Source organism: Oppia nitens, unplaced genomic scaffold, assembly GCF_028296485.1.
Source record: "Oppia nitens isolate AA-2021 unplaced genomic scaffold, nextdenovo-longstitch-racon4-pilon3 scaffold1_pilon_pilon_pilon, whole genome shotgun sequence".
Taxonomy (NCBI): Eukaryota; Metazoa; Arthropoda; class Arachnida; order Sarcoptiformes; family Oppiidae; genus Oppia; species Oppia nitens.
This window is the reverse complement of record NW_026533199.1, coordinates 9562891-9577918: the sequence shown is the minus strand read 5'-3', so window position 1 is coordinate 9577918 and position 15028 is coordinate 9562891. Positions and strand designations below refer to the sequence as shown.

The window sequence follows — 15028 nt, the reverse complement described above, 5'->3', positions numbered from 1 at the left end:
TATTTCAGTACTACTGTATTAAATATTAAGAGATTTAAAATAATATCCTTAATAATTATCTACATATATATTGTACAGTATGTATGGATATATTGATAAAATGTATTTAATAAACAATTTGTTAAAAAAACTATATGTATATAAATTACATTAAATAACATTACAATTTGGGAAATCGATAGCTATAGAAATACTAAGATATAAATAGAAATAAATTGATTATCGGAAAAATTAATAATTTTATTGTTAAGTTTTTTAAAAAAATAAATTTTATTTTGTGTGTGACATTGTGATACATTGTGGGTGAAAATTTAGATTTTTTTAAAAGTGATTTATTAATAGCTAATTATAATATGTATAATTTAGATGTAATTTACAATATATAAAATTCTGGTTTATGTTAATTCAGTAGTTTTTAATTTTTTTAAACAACTATACACTGTATAGTATACAGACACTAAATCGTTAGTAAATCAAATGTTTATTAAACCGAACGTCGACTGTAATTACATTTAATGTATATTACAGTAAAACTTATAATAAATTTTGCATTGAATTTGAAACTTTTGTTTGTGTTTATACATTGCTATCATAAGTCTATCAATGAATCACTTTTGAAAATTGCGATTATTTTTGTTTTTATATGTTTAATGAAATTTTTATTACTTATTAATTGACTTTTTTTTATTACTTATAATAATAGTAATAATAATAATAATTAGTAAATAATGAATAGATTTAAAATCCTATTTGAGTTAAACCAACAAAAGTATAGCGTTTACGTCGACAGCGACTATAAAGTGATTACATTTAAGACAGTATTGAATCAAATCAATGGTCAACACAAACAATGCATTGATTTGGACACACATTCAGTTGAGGTCAACAATCATTAATTAATTATAAATTTATGTCAAATTGTTTTCAATACTTTTTTTATTGTTTTCTTTGACTACAGATTTTTGATAAAGACTTCGAAGAGTATGTAGTGATCACCAGCGAGAACCAGATTATCGACAATTTGTCTCGACTTCGGGTCAAAAAACGGCAGACCAGTCATATACTGAACAATGAGTTGACCACAAAAAGCGACGACAACACCGAAGACAAGACTAACTCCACCAATGAAAATGTTGTCAAACCCTTTCTTCCTGAAAATGTTTTGCCCACTGAAGACAGTGTTATCGTCAGCGACGGCGCCGCCGATAAAGATATCGATAACAATATCGACAAAAAGTCGGATAAAAATATTACTAAAAATACTTTGAGAAAAATGTCAAACATTGATACCAATAATGTTAAGCAAAACAATGATTTGTTAAGCAAAAGCAAAGAGTTGTCAGATGATAGTAATAGTAGTGGTAGTGATGGTATAGCGATCAATGGGTTGGAAGATGATAATAGATGTGATGATATCAAATATATGTGCGATAAAGTAGTTGGAAGTACTGGAGATGAACCAGTTATTGAAAGTAAATCAAACATCGATAATGTGATTGACGCCATACATGCAATAGGCATCAAAAATGCTAATAAAGCTCAAGAAGTTATGGCAGAACTAATGCAAGCAATGAATTATCTGGATATTGAACTGACACACAGTTATCGGACATCAAGCGATTGTCTGTATTTACATTACAAGACTCATGTGATCAAAGTAGCCAATCAATCGGTGATTGCCATTAGATATCGTTACGATGACTTTCGTGCCATAATCTTAATGATAGACTTGATTAACACTAATAGACGTTGTTTTGAGAAGAATCCTTCGGACGATTTTCCTGAAAATAACCCAAAATGGATGACAATTTCAGATCAAATGATCATCAATGGCTTTGATGATTGGTCGCCGCAAAAATGTTTCAATGGTTTCAAATGTGCTATGGATTTGTATAAAAAGGTATTGTTTTTTGTTAGTAATTTTGTTTTTTATTTTATAATTTATTTTAAATAGTCATTAGACAAGTGTCCCGATCAGGACACGGCTGAGATGGTTAACCCAATCTTCACTTGGCTTAACTGGTTTGACATTAAATATGTGGTTGATTTGAGCGAATTTGAAGATATTCGCGATCTGAGACAATCGTTTGCCATAAAACGTCTTGAAAAACGCAAAATATTTGTTTCCAAAAAGTTTCCGTCAAATACTTCATTGAACTCAAACGTTTCAAACAATTGTCTTGAAAAACGCAAACTATTAGTATCTAAAAAGTTTCCATCAAATACTTCTTTGAACTCAAACGTGTCCATCACTTCCAATATCTGGTCTTTGAATGAACAGAAAATACACAACAAATATGGTTCACAACAGTCGTTGGTCTCGAATTGTTCGTCATATAAGCAAAAATCGCCACAAGATTATCAAAAAGTGAAAACTCGGTCCAAACTGGAGGCCATCGAACAGTCAAACCTTATGAAACTAAATCGGGTCTCAAATTTCAGCCAAAAGCGAATTAATGAATTTAAATTACTGGCCAAATGTGTCGATACAATTACCTCACAATTAGGAAACTTTTCGCGATTGAGAAACTTCTGGGAATTGGTATCAAATGAGATGACGGCTAACGGAGAAAACAAGTTTGACTCAGAAATGTGTCGATCAGTCTTCACTGAATTTGTCTGCGATTACTATGCTTTGGTAATCTATTTGTTTTAATAATCATTTGATTGAATTATTGCTTTTAATAATTTACAGATTATTATTAGTCATATTTTTTTATTTATTTTTAATCCCTTTTGACAGACATTGACCCATTCGAGTGATGAGAGAACCGCTTCCAATGCTTTTCCATTGTTTTCATTGATTCATTCAATGGATTTAAGCCAATCTCTGAGTACTTATTCCTACGAAAAGATTAAGAATTTAAGGGAAAAGTTTACTTCAAATTGTCTCAAATAAGTTAACTTTTTGTTGTTGTTGTTAATCATTATATTTCTCATTTGATTATATCATAACTCATTTATAAAATTGCTATAAAATTAATTTAATTGTGATTTTTTAATTTACACTAATAATAATATACAATCTATGAAGTAATTACAAGTACTGATAATAATTTAAACATTAAGTATTGAATTGTAAAATGATAAGAATTAAAATAATTTAAAACTAAAAATAAATAATTAACAATAAATAATAGTTATATAATTCAATATATATCGCAAAATATATTATATAGTATATCATTTGTCAATAAATTGTAAAAATATGTTAACAAAAATTTATATTTTTATAAAATATTAATATAAAAGTTAAAAGTTTTTAAAATTAATTTATTGACATATCATATACTATACTGTACTGACAGTATTGCAAGTTTGGGTATATATTGTGTTTGCATTTGGGATAGTATTCGATTAGACAGGTATTCGATTCATTAGATTATATTAAATATATAATAAACAATACATTCAATATTGTAAAAACATATTTCTACATAAAATTAATTATTTAAATGTTTATCAAAATTCAATATTTTTGATATGATTTTTAAAATATATTTATATTGTTTTTATATATATAATATTTAATTGTTTATTACTTCGAGGAAATAACTTAATAATATATGTATTTCTATTAATCTATTTCTAGAAACAACTAATAGTTTTTAAACTCATATATAAACTGTAACTTTGTTTTAAATATATTCATTATGTTATATCTAATAATGTGATCACTTGTCGCATGTTTTTAAATAAATGTTTTTAACCTAATTTTATTTAAATTTTTTTATCCTTTCAATATTAAAATGACATAATTATAGATAATATTAAACTCAAAATTATAGTAATTTGTCATTTTTTGATTATCGGTAATTGTAAAATTAACTATATAATAGCATCGACATAAAATAGCTAACTATTATCTAGTTCATTTTACAATTAATCAAAAAATGCCAAATGACAATAATGTTGAGTTTAATATTATCTATAAATATGCCCTTGGTCATTTTTAAATTGAATGTATGGTTTATCAGATATTTAATATAAACTAATAATTGGAATACATGTCTAACCGAATACTATCCCAAATGCATAACCATATACAGTCCTTATGATCTATCGAAAACTCGGGCCCTTTTTATATATATTACATATGTTTTTTGTGTAACTATATCTCTATTAAATAATTATATAATTACATAAATGATGTCGCATTTTTTTAAACAACTCATGACAATATGGTATTTTTTATACTTACCAAATGTAGCACAAAAAACATAAGTAACATAAATAAAAAAGTACCGAGTTTGTTCTGAAAATGTTTAGTGTATATCAACACTTGTAATACTGTATAAACAATTTCCTATTATTAATATACATGTATTAAAATTGTATAAATTTGTATAAAATTGTATAAATTTGTATAAAATTTACTATAATTACAGTAAGTTTCATGTAATTATGCTTAACATTATACTTACGATTGCCAGGTCTCTCACTATATTTTGCCGGATTGTTCCCAACAGATACAACTGTTTACTGTTTTACAAAAGTTTACTGTTTTATTATAAAGAAAAAACTCATAATTTATTTAGTTATTTATAAAATTAATAACATTTTAAATAAATTTAATATATATTAATTAGTATTACTTAGATAATTAAAAAATTATAATATTTAATATTAATTTTAAAGTTATACTATTAATATTACATTAATATTAATACAATTCCGGACAATGTATGGTTCGGCACAACCACTACCGGAAACTGGTTATTGTACCTCAATATCGGATTATCCGACGCGTTATGCCTGACCTGACAGTCATACTTATATTGTATACACTGTAGGGTTGGCAGACATAAAATGTTTGTATAAGTATTATACAGTTGAGTATAATTCAATGTAAATTTACAATACATTACATAACAATTTTGTTATACAAAACAAAAGTTAGCGACAGATTCAGTACCAAAAACATTGATAAACACAATGTATAATAAATATAGATTTGATATCTATTTTATTATTATTATTAGAAAACAAAATATTATACAAATTATTATTTAAAAAAATAACGAGTTCTCTAACACTTAAATTGTGATTAAATAATTTTTTATAAATTTTCTAACAATTTATATTAGTTTTTAAAAATGTATTATACATATTAATACGTATTATACAAAATCAATATTTAAAACCTTGTATTTATCCAACCCTTGTATAGAGTACTCTAAACTTGAGAAACAATCAAAAGTTTATAAATTTATGAAAAGTTTATATTATATTAATTTTCAGTTATAGAGTAATAGTGTGTAATAGTGTGTCAAACGGTATAATACAAACACAATCACACTATACGTACAACATATGACTTACTGACCAATAAAACAGTGATTGTATTGATTGTCAACAAAATAATTGTCATATAATATGAATGCCATTAAAGTATTGATTGAATTGAATGAACAAAAGTTTACGATTTGTGTCGTCGATAATAGTCATCACTTGACTATAAAGTCGGTATTGGATCAGTTGAACCAACAACACAAACAATTAGTCCATTTGGACACACATTCAGTTGAGGTCAGTATTTATTATCACCGCATCGGTCACTATATATATATATATAATATACATATTATCATTGTATGCATTGCTTTTGGTTTTGACAGATCTTTGACCATCAAATTAATCAATTCATTTGTATGGCCACTGATGACGATATTATCGGCAATTTGGCACGTCTTCGGGTCAAAAAACGGGACAACAATCAGATTATGAATAACGAGTTGACGACAAACCAACAAAAGGTTGAATACTTGAGCACTAAAAATGATTTATCGGTCCATAAGATGTCGACGACTAAGCAAACGTTAAATGACTTTGAAATCAATGATTTCGATGATATAACTAATTATATGTTGAAAAAGCGGTCTAATTCTGAAAATAATGTATTTAATGGTAACAATGATTTGGTATCCGATAAGACTGTCGACAAATTAATAGGCGATAGAAGTGGTGACCATAATGTCGGAAAAGACGATACGATTAAAGCTAAGACCTATAATGGCAACAAAGGAGTCATACAAAAACGTAATTTCATAAATTATTTGGACATTGAATTGACTTCGGTTTATAAGATGACCACCGATTTACCACATTTGCATTACAAGACATATGAGACCAAAATTGATTGTATGTCTGTCATTGCCATCAGATTTCGGGCTATAGATTATGACTCTATTTGTTTGTTGATTGATTTATTGGACATTAATAGACGATGTTTTCAAATGAATGCATCTAATAGTTCGGCAGATGTTAGTCTAAAGTGGATCACAATTTCCATTCAAATGGTTAATAATGGCTTCAAGAAGTGGTCGCCCGACAAATGTAGAGACGCCTTCAGATCAGCTCTCAATTTGTATAAAAGGGTATGGATTTCAAAGGTTTTATATTTTTATTTAAATTTGTAATTTCTTAACTAAATTATAGACATTGAACTCGTGTCCAGATCTGAATACCGCCAATAAAGTTAATCCATTGTTTTCGACATTTTATTGGTTTGATCTAAAATTTATTGTCAATTTGCGAGAATTCAATGAAATCCGAGACCTAAGACAAGAGTTTAATAGAAAACTACAAAACAGCCGACGTTTTAAATCTGTTTCACGAAAGTATCCGTCAAATGTTTCGCTGAATATTTCATTTTCAGTCAATGACCACAAAATACACAACAGATTTAACTCAAATCATTCATTGACTAGTAATCGATCAGATTTTGACCGAAATTACCGAAACAATGTTCAAGCAAATCGTGGCCGAGATTTAGCTTATTCTAAAGCATCAATGAAAACTGCAAGCAATGATACGGGAAAAATGAAAAAGATATCTAATTTACCGAAAACTCAAATCATTGAGTTTAAAGCATTGGCCAAATCTATTACAACAATTACTGGAAAGTTTGGTGGCATTACAAAAGCTACAAACTTTTGGCAATTGGTTTCCAATCAAATGTTTGTCAACGGTTTCAAGCACTTTGACTCCGATACATGTTATTTGATTTTCAGAGAGTTTGTCTGCGATTATTATGGATTGGTATCATATTTATGTTATTTTGAAATAATTTTTGTAATAATTTTACGGTTATAATAATAATATATATGTCTTAATTATACAGGTATTGAAACTATCGAAAAGCTATAAAAATGCCGTTAAAACGTTTGAGTTGTTTCCACTAATTCATGCAATGGATTTGCAACCATGTCTTACCTATCAATCATTTGATAGGATTAAGAAACTGAGAGATGATTTTGCTAATTATACCCGTCCTATCAATTTTACATATTTTTATTAAATTTGATAATTTTGTTTATAATAATTACCATAATTAATATGTTTAATTGATTTAAGGATTTTTTTTCTCAATAAGTATTTCTCAATTACTATTTATATAAGAAATTTAAGTTGTTATTAAAACATTTTCTATTTGAAAATACAATTATGATTTAAGAGCATAGCATTTCAATTATTGATATTTTGTTGGAAAAATTACAAATAACATTGAAATCAATAAGAAAATGCGAAAAATTGCAAATAAAATTTTTGAAAATTGTTGATATTATGATAAATAATAGTTTTAATTAAATAAAACTATTGATTGTATAATTAAATAGTATTCATATGTACCGTAAATTATAAACAAAAGAAATTTAATTATAAAAAAATTCTATAACAATATTTTCACTTTAATTTATTTTAATAATTGATTTTCTTTCTATATTTATCCTAATATGAACTTTTACAATACCAGTGAATTGTAATATACGGTAATTATATTATAAATAAGTAAAACAATAATTATAAGATTTTTTTATTTCCAATAAGAAATAAGTAAAAATTATATCAAATATTAATGTTAAATAAATTTTAATTTTGTACATTAAATGTTTAAAAATCATAATGCATTTGACTGTTTGTGCAGATAATGTGAGTTTTAATTTAGTTTATAATCATTTATAATTTTATATAATATAAGATTATATTATATTATTATTACGATATAAATTTATAAATTATGTAAAAGTGGTCACCATATACAGTGTTACAAAACAATACTAACGGCAATTTTGAAATTTTTGGATTAACTGGAAAACTATGGAATAGCTTCACTCAAACTTATAATATAAGGTATTATTATTAGTATTTAATATATTTATTATAATTGTAATATAATTTAAAATAAATTATAAATAAAGAAAATAATGTTAGTTATTTTATTTTAGTTATATTTTTAATTTATAGTGATAAAATATTTTTTTTACAATAATTTATTTATTTGTATTAATCTTAGTTTTACAGTTATCAGACCAAGTGATGGGTTATGGGGTCTCAAAGTGAACGGTTCGTGGAATGGTATGATCGGTAAAGTATTTACAAATGTAAGCTTTTATATAAAATTATTTGTATAAATAAATTAAAAGAAATAATTTATATATTTATATTCAATAAAGATATGTCAACTAAGTTTGGGTCCCTTTGAATATATGTCCGACCGCTTGGAAGCAATTAATTATACAAATAGTTTATTTACGGACTTAAATACCATTATCACAACTGCCAATACCATACAGTCATACTATACCGATGTTTTACAACATATCCATCAAATTGATTATCAGTTTTTGACAGCAATTATTATATCTTGTTTTATAATTACATTATTAATAATTTTTTCAATAAATTTGTCGTCAAATTATATTGAAAAGACTTTGGATTTAGTATTAGTTAAGCTTTTTCTCTTAAAAGGCAAGTTTTAACATTTACGGTACTTTTATTTATATATTAATACTGTATATTCATTTAATACCTAAATATTATTCATTGTATATATTAATGACAATTGATTTTTAATAAACTTTATATTATAGTAAACAGTTCATATAAATTGAACAAATGGACATTAATTCATATAATATTTATTATAAGTTTTATGTTTTTATGGTTTTATCTGAATTCAATGATCAGTTCAGACATACTGACTCTCAAAGAGGACAATCAGATCAATAGTATCAGTGATTTGCTCAGTAATGACCACATGTTGCCTGTCGTGTATACCGACAGTGCATTTCTCTATCATCTAAAGGTTTTTAATTATTTAAAAATATGATTATCTAATAATTTATATGACATTCAATTTATTGATACAATTATTGTTAATAGAAGTCGAATCGTAAAGAATCTGTAGATTTATTAAATAAAGTGAACGACAATAAAAACAAATCGTTTGTTACGGAAAATCCATTCACTAATAACTGGTATCGCAAGGAGTTTATGGCCCGTCGGTTGGCATTCATCGACAGTCAGAGCACTGTATTTGCAACGAAAGCTATTCTTTGTAAATACAATTCAGACATTAGATTACATGTGGCCGACAAAGTCTGGACAAACTCTAAATATCTTTCAATGGTTTTCTCTAAATCAGTTCAGTCGCTATCGTTTCAATTTATTATACAAAAACTAAATCAATGGTAAAAAAATTAATTTGCATACAATTTGTTGTCAATAATTAAAACATAATAAACAATTTGTTTCTGATATTGTTTTTCATTTTTTTTAAAGGATTAGTATTAGTCATACATCAGGACATATCAGCAAATGGATTGAACAGCAAAAGAAAGCGATGAGTAATGAAAAAAATTGTTCAAAATTTAAGAAATGTTTTTATTCAACCCTTAAATCGTTCAAAAAGAAAGCAATTGTTATAAAATTTAGTTTTTTGAAATCTATGATTAAAATTATAGAAATATTGCTAATATTGGCAACAGTTGTCTTGATTTACGAGCAAACATTTTTATCAAATATCAATATAATTGATAAAATTATCAAAAAATTATCAATATTTTATAAAAAATAATTTATACGGTAATTAATTTATATTATTTATATATCAGACAAATTATTGTAAGTTTGTATAATATTAGATAAACGCATTTTTAAATCTATTTTTTGAATAAAATAAATTTATTAAAATAATTATCTTATCTGCAAATTCACATTATTATTAATTTGTCTGATTATCAACTCTATGTCCACACCTTATCTGCCATACCGGACCCAATCGGAACCCCTTTCGCCGATCATCATTGAACAGGCATTGGTGTTAGCATTGACTATCTTTGGCATAATTGACGCGTCGATTACTCGCAAATTGTTGACACCACGAACTCGCAACTGATTGTCGACAACGGCTTCGGGATCAGATGCAGTACCCATACGACATGTTCCTATAAAATATAGATTTTTAATTGTAATCAATATCGGAAGTCAGTAATCAATATCTTACTGTTACTGAACAATATACTGACCGATGGGATGATAGGATGTGGCAGTTATGGTCTGCGCCACACAAGCCAAGTATGAGTAGCACTCATAATAAGGTGTGCCATCGGTACACAATTGACAGCCAGGAATTGTATGGTTGTAAATGCGGCCGAACTTTCTAAAGAAGGGCTGTTCGGTCATTCGCATACCAGTGCTCATCGTATCAACGACTACTCCCAGATCATAATTTTCGGCAAAATAGTTGGGATCAATAAGCGGAGCGTCTAAGGGATTGGTTGACGCCAAACGAACGGTTCCTCGACTTCTTGGTCTGTATACGGCATAAAAAATCCAGAAATGTCTCTGATCTCCGGCCAATCCCTTCCAGTATTCGGCCCATTCCTCAACATTCTGACCATATTCTCCCATTGCAACCGATATATTCATACCTAAAGTTGATAATAAAAGCAATAATAAAATAAATTATTAAAAATCTGTAATCAGTGTTTAACCAATTTGTGATGTAAGAGTTGCTCTAATGCCATCGGGCCAGTCGGGGTTGTCATTGAAACGGGAACTGTGATAAGTTAGTATAGTTGGCAATTGAGTGATCGGTCCGTCAGCGTTGACATAATAATCGTAGAGATTTTGGACAGTCATTATTGAATCTAAATTTCTTGACCATTGAATGTCCGATTGATTTTCCACCAAATAGTTCATTGGTATTAAAATGTGATCCTGAAGATTGTTGCCAACCGGCAAGTCTGCCTGAACTGGGATACCTAAGTCTTGGAGGTGCTGTCGGGGACCGATTCCCGACAACATTAAAATCTGCGGACTATTAGTGCCGCCTATTTATCAATAATTTTTCAAAATTTTAATATAAAAACTCGTTTAGAAAATTTTGGTTTAAAATACCAGCCGATAGTATGACTTCCCGTCGGGCACTGACTTGATATGTCATATCATTTTTTAAAAACTCGACGCCAGTGGCAGTCAAACCATTTGTCATATTTTGAAGCAAAACTCTGGTCACATGTGATCGGCAAACAACGTGCAAATTATTACGGTTTTTGATCAATGGATATATAAAACTGGATGCCGTCGAGGCTCGGGTCCAGTTAGAGGGCACCGCTGCCTGTTGTATCAGTGCTGTAAAATCAATATATATTTATCTAATAATTCATATAAAAATGTTAGAAATCATTTACTAGTTCCTCTCTGTGTGGGCCCATTAAAGTCAATTGTAGGCCAGCCTTCCCGTCCCCACGCTTCCATATATCTTAATAAAATAGGATCGGGATTGGGAGCCGAAGCGATTGGCATTTGACCAGACGTTGAATGGTAGGCAAAGTTGGCGGCATAGGCCGGGTTTGTCTGGTTTTCCATACGTAGGAAATAAGGCAACACATCGTTATACGACCAACCGGTGGCACCATATCTATTGGCCCAGTTATCGTAATCGCGTCGATTGCCTCTATTATAAATGGCATAGTTGGTCGCCGATGAACCGCCTAATATACGACCTCTCGGATAAATGATACGTCTGTCCTTAAAAGCAAACCCTTTTGGCAAACAACCAAAATATGTAAATATAAAATATATTAATAAATATTTATTAAATACCGGCTCTCTTTTGGGGGGTTGTCATATAATGCCAATCGTTTTCACCTATCATACCAATCCAAGCATTGGCCAACATGTCAGTGATGACTGTTTGTGGACCGCCGGCTTCAAGCAACAAGACATTGATGTTGGGGTCTTCCGTGAGTCGGGCCGCTAGTATACATCCGGCACTACCGGCGCCTATAATAACATAATCATAAGTACTGTTCCATTGGCTTCGGTTGGCGGCCTCGTTGTGCAACAGTTGTCTTTGCAGTGATATTATCGATATTGTAATCAATTGAACGGATAGACTCTGAGCTATTAAAGTCATTGTTTGTTTCGTTATACTGATGTTGCCGTCAATCACATCAATGCAATTGTGATCATTTCATTGCATTTTATTAATCATTTTCTCCACTAAGCCATTACTATAACTGTTATAATAACCCGTATTTTTACAATCATTATAATAAATAATAAAATAAATTTTTATATAATATATTGTAAAGATAATTAATTAAACCACTATTTGTGCTAATGTTTAATAAAAATTTAATAAATTATTATAAAATTTATTTTTGTTTGTTATTCTGCTAAATGAGGGATTTATTTCAGTTTTTAAAAATAAATTATTCATAAGATTGTCTGTATTTTATTTAGTTTATTAATAAACAAATAAAAAATAATATAATTATTATTAAAATCTTAAAAAATTGATAGACAAGTCAATCCCCATACCATACATCCCATGTATTATTATGATAAATAGGGTTAGCATTTGAATCAATTGGTTTGTTTAATGGCGGAACAGCTGTACGATTGTATTGTTGTATACTTTGCCACAATTGAGTGACAATTTGTGGAAAACTTTTGGCCACATTGTTTAACTCACACGGATCTGATTTGATATCATATAAACACAATTCATGATTGAGATCACAGTTAGATTTATTCATATTTTTCAAATCACATTCAAGTTTTGTTTTTTCAAAAATATCAAAATTTATTTTACGATTCATTTGTTGCAATACTTTATACACAACAGACTGGTTTCGTTGTAAATCAACTTTGAAATCATTGTCTTCATCGAAACTTTGTGACCATAAATCAGATTCGGGTGACATATCTTTAGGTACCGATCCCTGGATTAGTTTCCATTGATTGATAATAATGGATGACATATTCCAAATGGGATCGATATTCAATAGTAACTGATTTTTATTTTGACACTTCTTTGTATTTAATGTCTTCCACTGAGAAATGCCATCGAATTTGTGCCGATTTTGGTCATAAACTTTTGGATCAATAGCTTCTAATATTGTCGGCAACCAATCAAACACTTGTATGTATGAATCGGATATATAACCAGAATTTTTCAACAATGGACTCCATATAAATGCCGGTACTCTTACCCCTCCCTCCCAAAGTGTGCCTTTGGTGCCTCTCAATGGATAATTTGAACCATAGTTTTCTATAGTTTTTAATCAAAAGTAAATTAATTAATTTATTAAAATATTTTTAAAAATAGTAATCAATTGAAATACCCATAAACCCACTGATGGCGCCTCCATTATCACTGACAAACAATATGATTGTGTTATTTAAGATATTCTTGTAATACAATTGCTCTACAATTCTACCAATTGATTGATCCATTGAGTATAAAGTGGCAGCAAATAAACGTCTTTTCTCGTCTTTAATAAAACTAAACTTTTTGACCAACTCATTGGGCGCCTGTAGTTCAAAGGGACTGTTAGCTGAATGCATGGCTTGATAGGCCATATATAGAAATAATGGTCGAGTATTGTTGTTATCGCTTATCAGTTCAATGGCTTTGTCAGTAAAATAATCTGTTGAATAGATACCGTCTGAATCACGAATTACATCCAAGTTATGCCTGAAATCAAGTCCTTGGAAACCCCTTTCTTTCATCCAATGATTATAATAGTCCTCAAAACCACCCCAATTGCCCGTATGGTCATCGAAGCCACGACTTGTCGGTAAATAATCTTTGCTAAAGAAACCCAAATGCCATTTACCTATAGCTTGAGTGTTATATCCCATGTCTTTTAAATATTGAGGAAGTAATTTGTATTTCAATGGTAAACCCCATGGAGAACCACTCATAAGGACAAAATGTTGAGTCCCGCTATGTATGGGATGTATGCCTATATAATAGTATTAATAATAATACTAATAGTATCGGCAATATATTAACAAAAATCAATTTAAAACAACAGTTTAAAAAAGACCATGTTTAAAAAACAATATGACTTATCATTAAATAACAAATATGCAGTTTATAATAAAATAATTGTTTCAAATAACTACTGGACATACTATACCTGTAAGTAAAGCTCCGCGACTTGGACTGCACAGCGGTTGTGTGTAATACCTGTCCAAAACTACGGCATCGGCAGCTAATGAGTCGATATTGGGTGTCATCAAGTGTCGGGAACCGTGATATCCTATGTCATACCGGCCCAAGTCATCCGAAACAAAGATTACAATATTTGGCTTAATATTTCCTAAATAACTACATTTTATTTGATATATTATTATTATTATTAACAAAATTTTCATATTATTGTCTCTTTTAGATTTAGAATAAAACTAAAATTGCAAATTTTTACTTAAAAAAACAAAAATAATATACAGTACTATGTAATGAAAATAAATACAAAAATCTAATCATTAAATAAACACAATATTTTATATAAACAAAAAACACTTTTGCAAACACTGTTAATGAGGCAATTAAAATGTTAGAACTAAAAATACTTTTACAAATAAAAACAATTTAATAAAACATAAATTTATTATATAATAAAACAAGTTTTAAAAGTAAATTAAGATTATAAGACTTGATAGGAAACCTGTTGATGTGATTATGACTTATTGAAACCAAAATATTCAAAACACAAATTCAAATTGTGTGTAACTTTCATATAATTAGTGTAATAAAAATGAATCACATTTAGATAAAACAAGATATTATACTAAAAACATAAACAAACAAAAAACAAAATTATTATTTTTAAAATATATTTAAAAAATTAAATCAAAAAAATAGTCAGTAATTATTGATATAGCACTACATTTTAAAAGCAAACAATTATTTATAAAATTATAATAAAGGAAATGAAATGCATTG

The 15028-nt window shown here is 28.3% G+C and overlaps 4 protein-coding genes and 1 long non-coding RNA gene across 5 annotated transcripts; 3 read left to right on the top strand and 2 right to left on the bottom strand.

The window, feature by feature from the left end:
- The first annotated feature begins 654 nt into the window (after positions 1–654).
- LOC128952036 (uncharacterized) lies at positions 655–2899 on the top strand. The gene is made up of 4 exons (XM_054297359.1): positions 655–881; positions 959–1900; positions 1955–2638; positions 2744–2899. The coding sequence occupies exons 1-4, from the start codon at positions 729–731 to the stop codon at positions 2897–2899; spliced, it is 1935 nt and encodes a 644-aa protein (XP_054153334.1). The 5' UTR covers positions 655–728.
- Positions 2900–5249: 2350 nt separating this feature from the next.
- LOC128951237 (uncharacterized) lies at positions 5250–7300 on the top strand. Its single transcript, XM_054296485.1, has 4 exons — positions 5250–5529; positions 5619–6377; positions 6439–7041; positions 7124–7300. The coding sequence occupies exons 1-4, from the start codon at positions 5377–5379 to the stop codon at positions 7298–7300; spliced, it is 1692 nt and encodes a 563-aa protein (XP_054152460.1). The 5' UTR covers positions 5250–5376.
- A 771-nt stretch (positions 7301–8071) lies between these two features.
- LOC128952737 (uncharacterized) lies at positions 8072–8573 on the top strand. The gene is made up of 3 exons (XR_008484448.1): positions 8072–8133; positions 8297–8384; positions 8457–8573. It is a non-coding gene; the product is annotated as an uncharacterized LOC128952737 (long non-coding RNA).
- Positions 8574–10041: 1468 nt separating this feature from the next.
- LOC128951236 (L-sorbose 1-dehydrogenase-like) lies at positions 10042–12205 on the bottom strand. The gene is made up of 6 exons (XM_054296484.1): positions 11893–12205; positions 11478–11831; positions 11185–11418; positions 10779–11117; positions 10311–10715; positions 10042–10229 (listed from the first exon to the last, which is right to left on the bottom strand). Exons 1-6 carry the CDS (start codon positions 12203–12205, stop codon positions 10042–10044), a joined length of 1833 nt encoding a protein of 610 aa, XP_054152459.1.
- A 394-nt stretch (positions 12206–12599) lies between these two features.
- On the bottom strand, positions 12600–14974 carry LOC128951235 (arylsulfatase J-like). Its single transcript, XM_054296483.1, has 5 exons — positions 14970–14974; positions 14220–14410; positions 13419–14042; positions 12887–13345; positions 12600–12772 (listed from the first exon to the last, which is right to left on the bottom strand). Exons 1-5 carry the CDS (start codon positions 14972–14974, stop codon positions 12600–12602), a joined length of 1452 nt encoding a protein of 483 aa, XP_054152458.1.
- Positions 14975–15028: the final 54 nt, after the last annotated feature.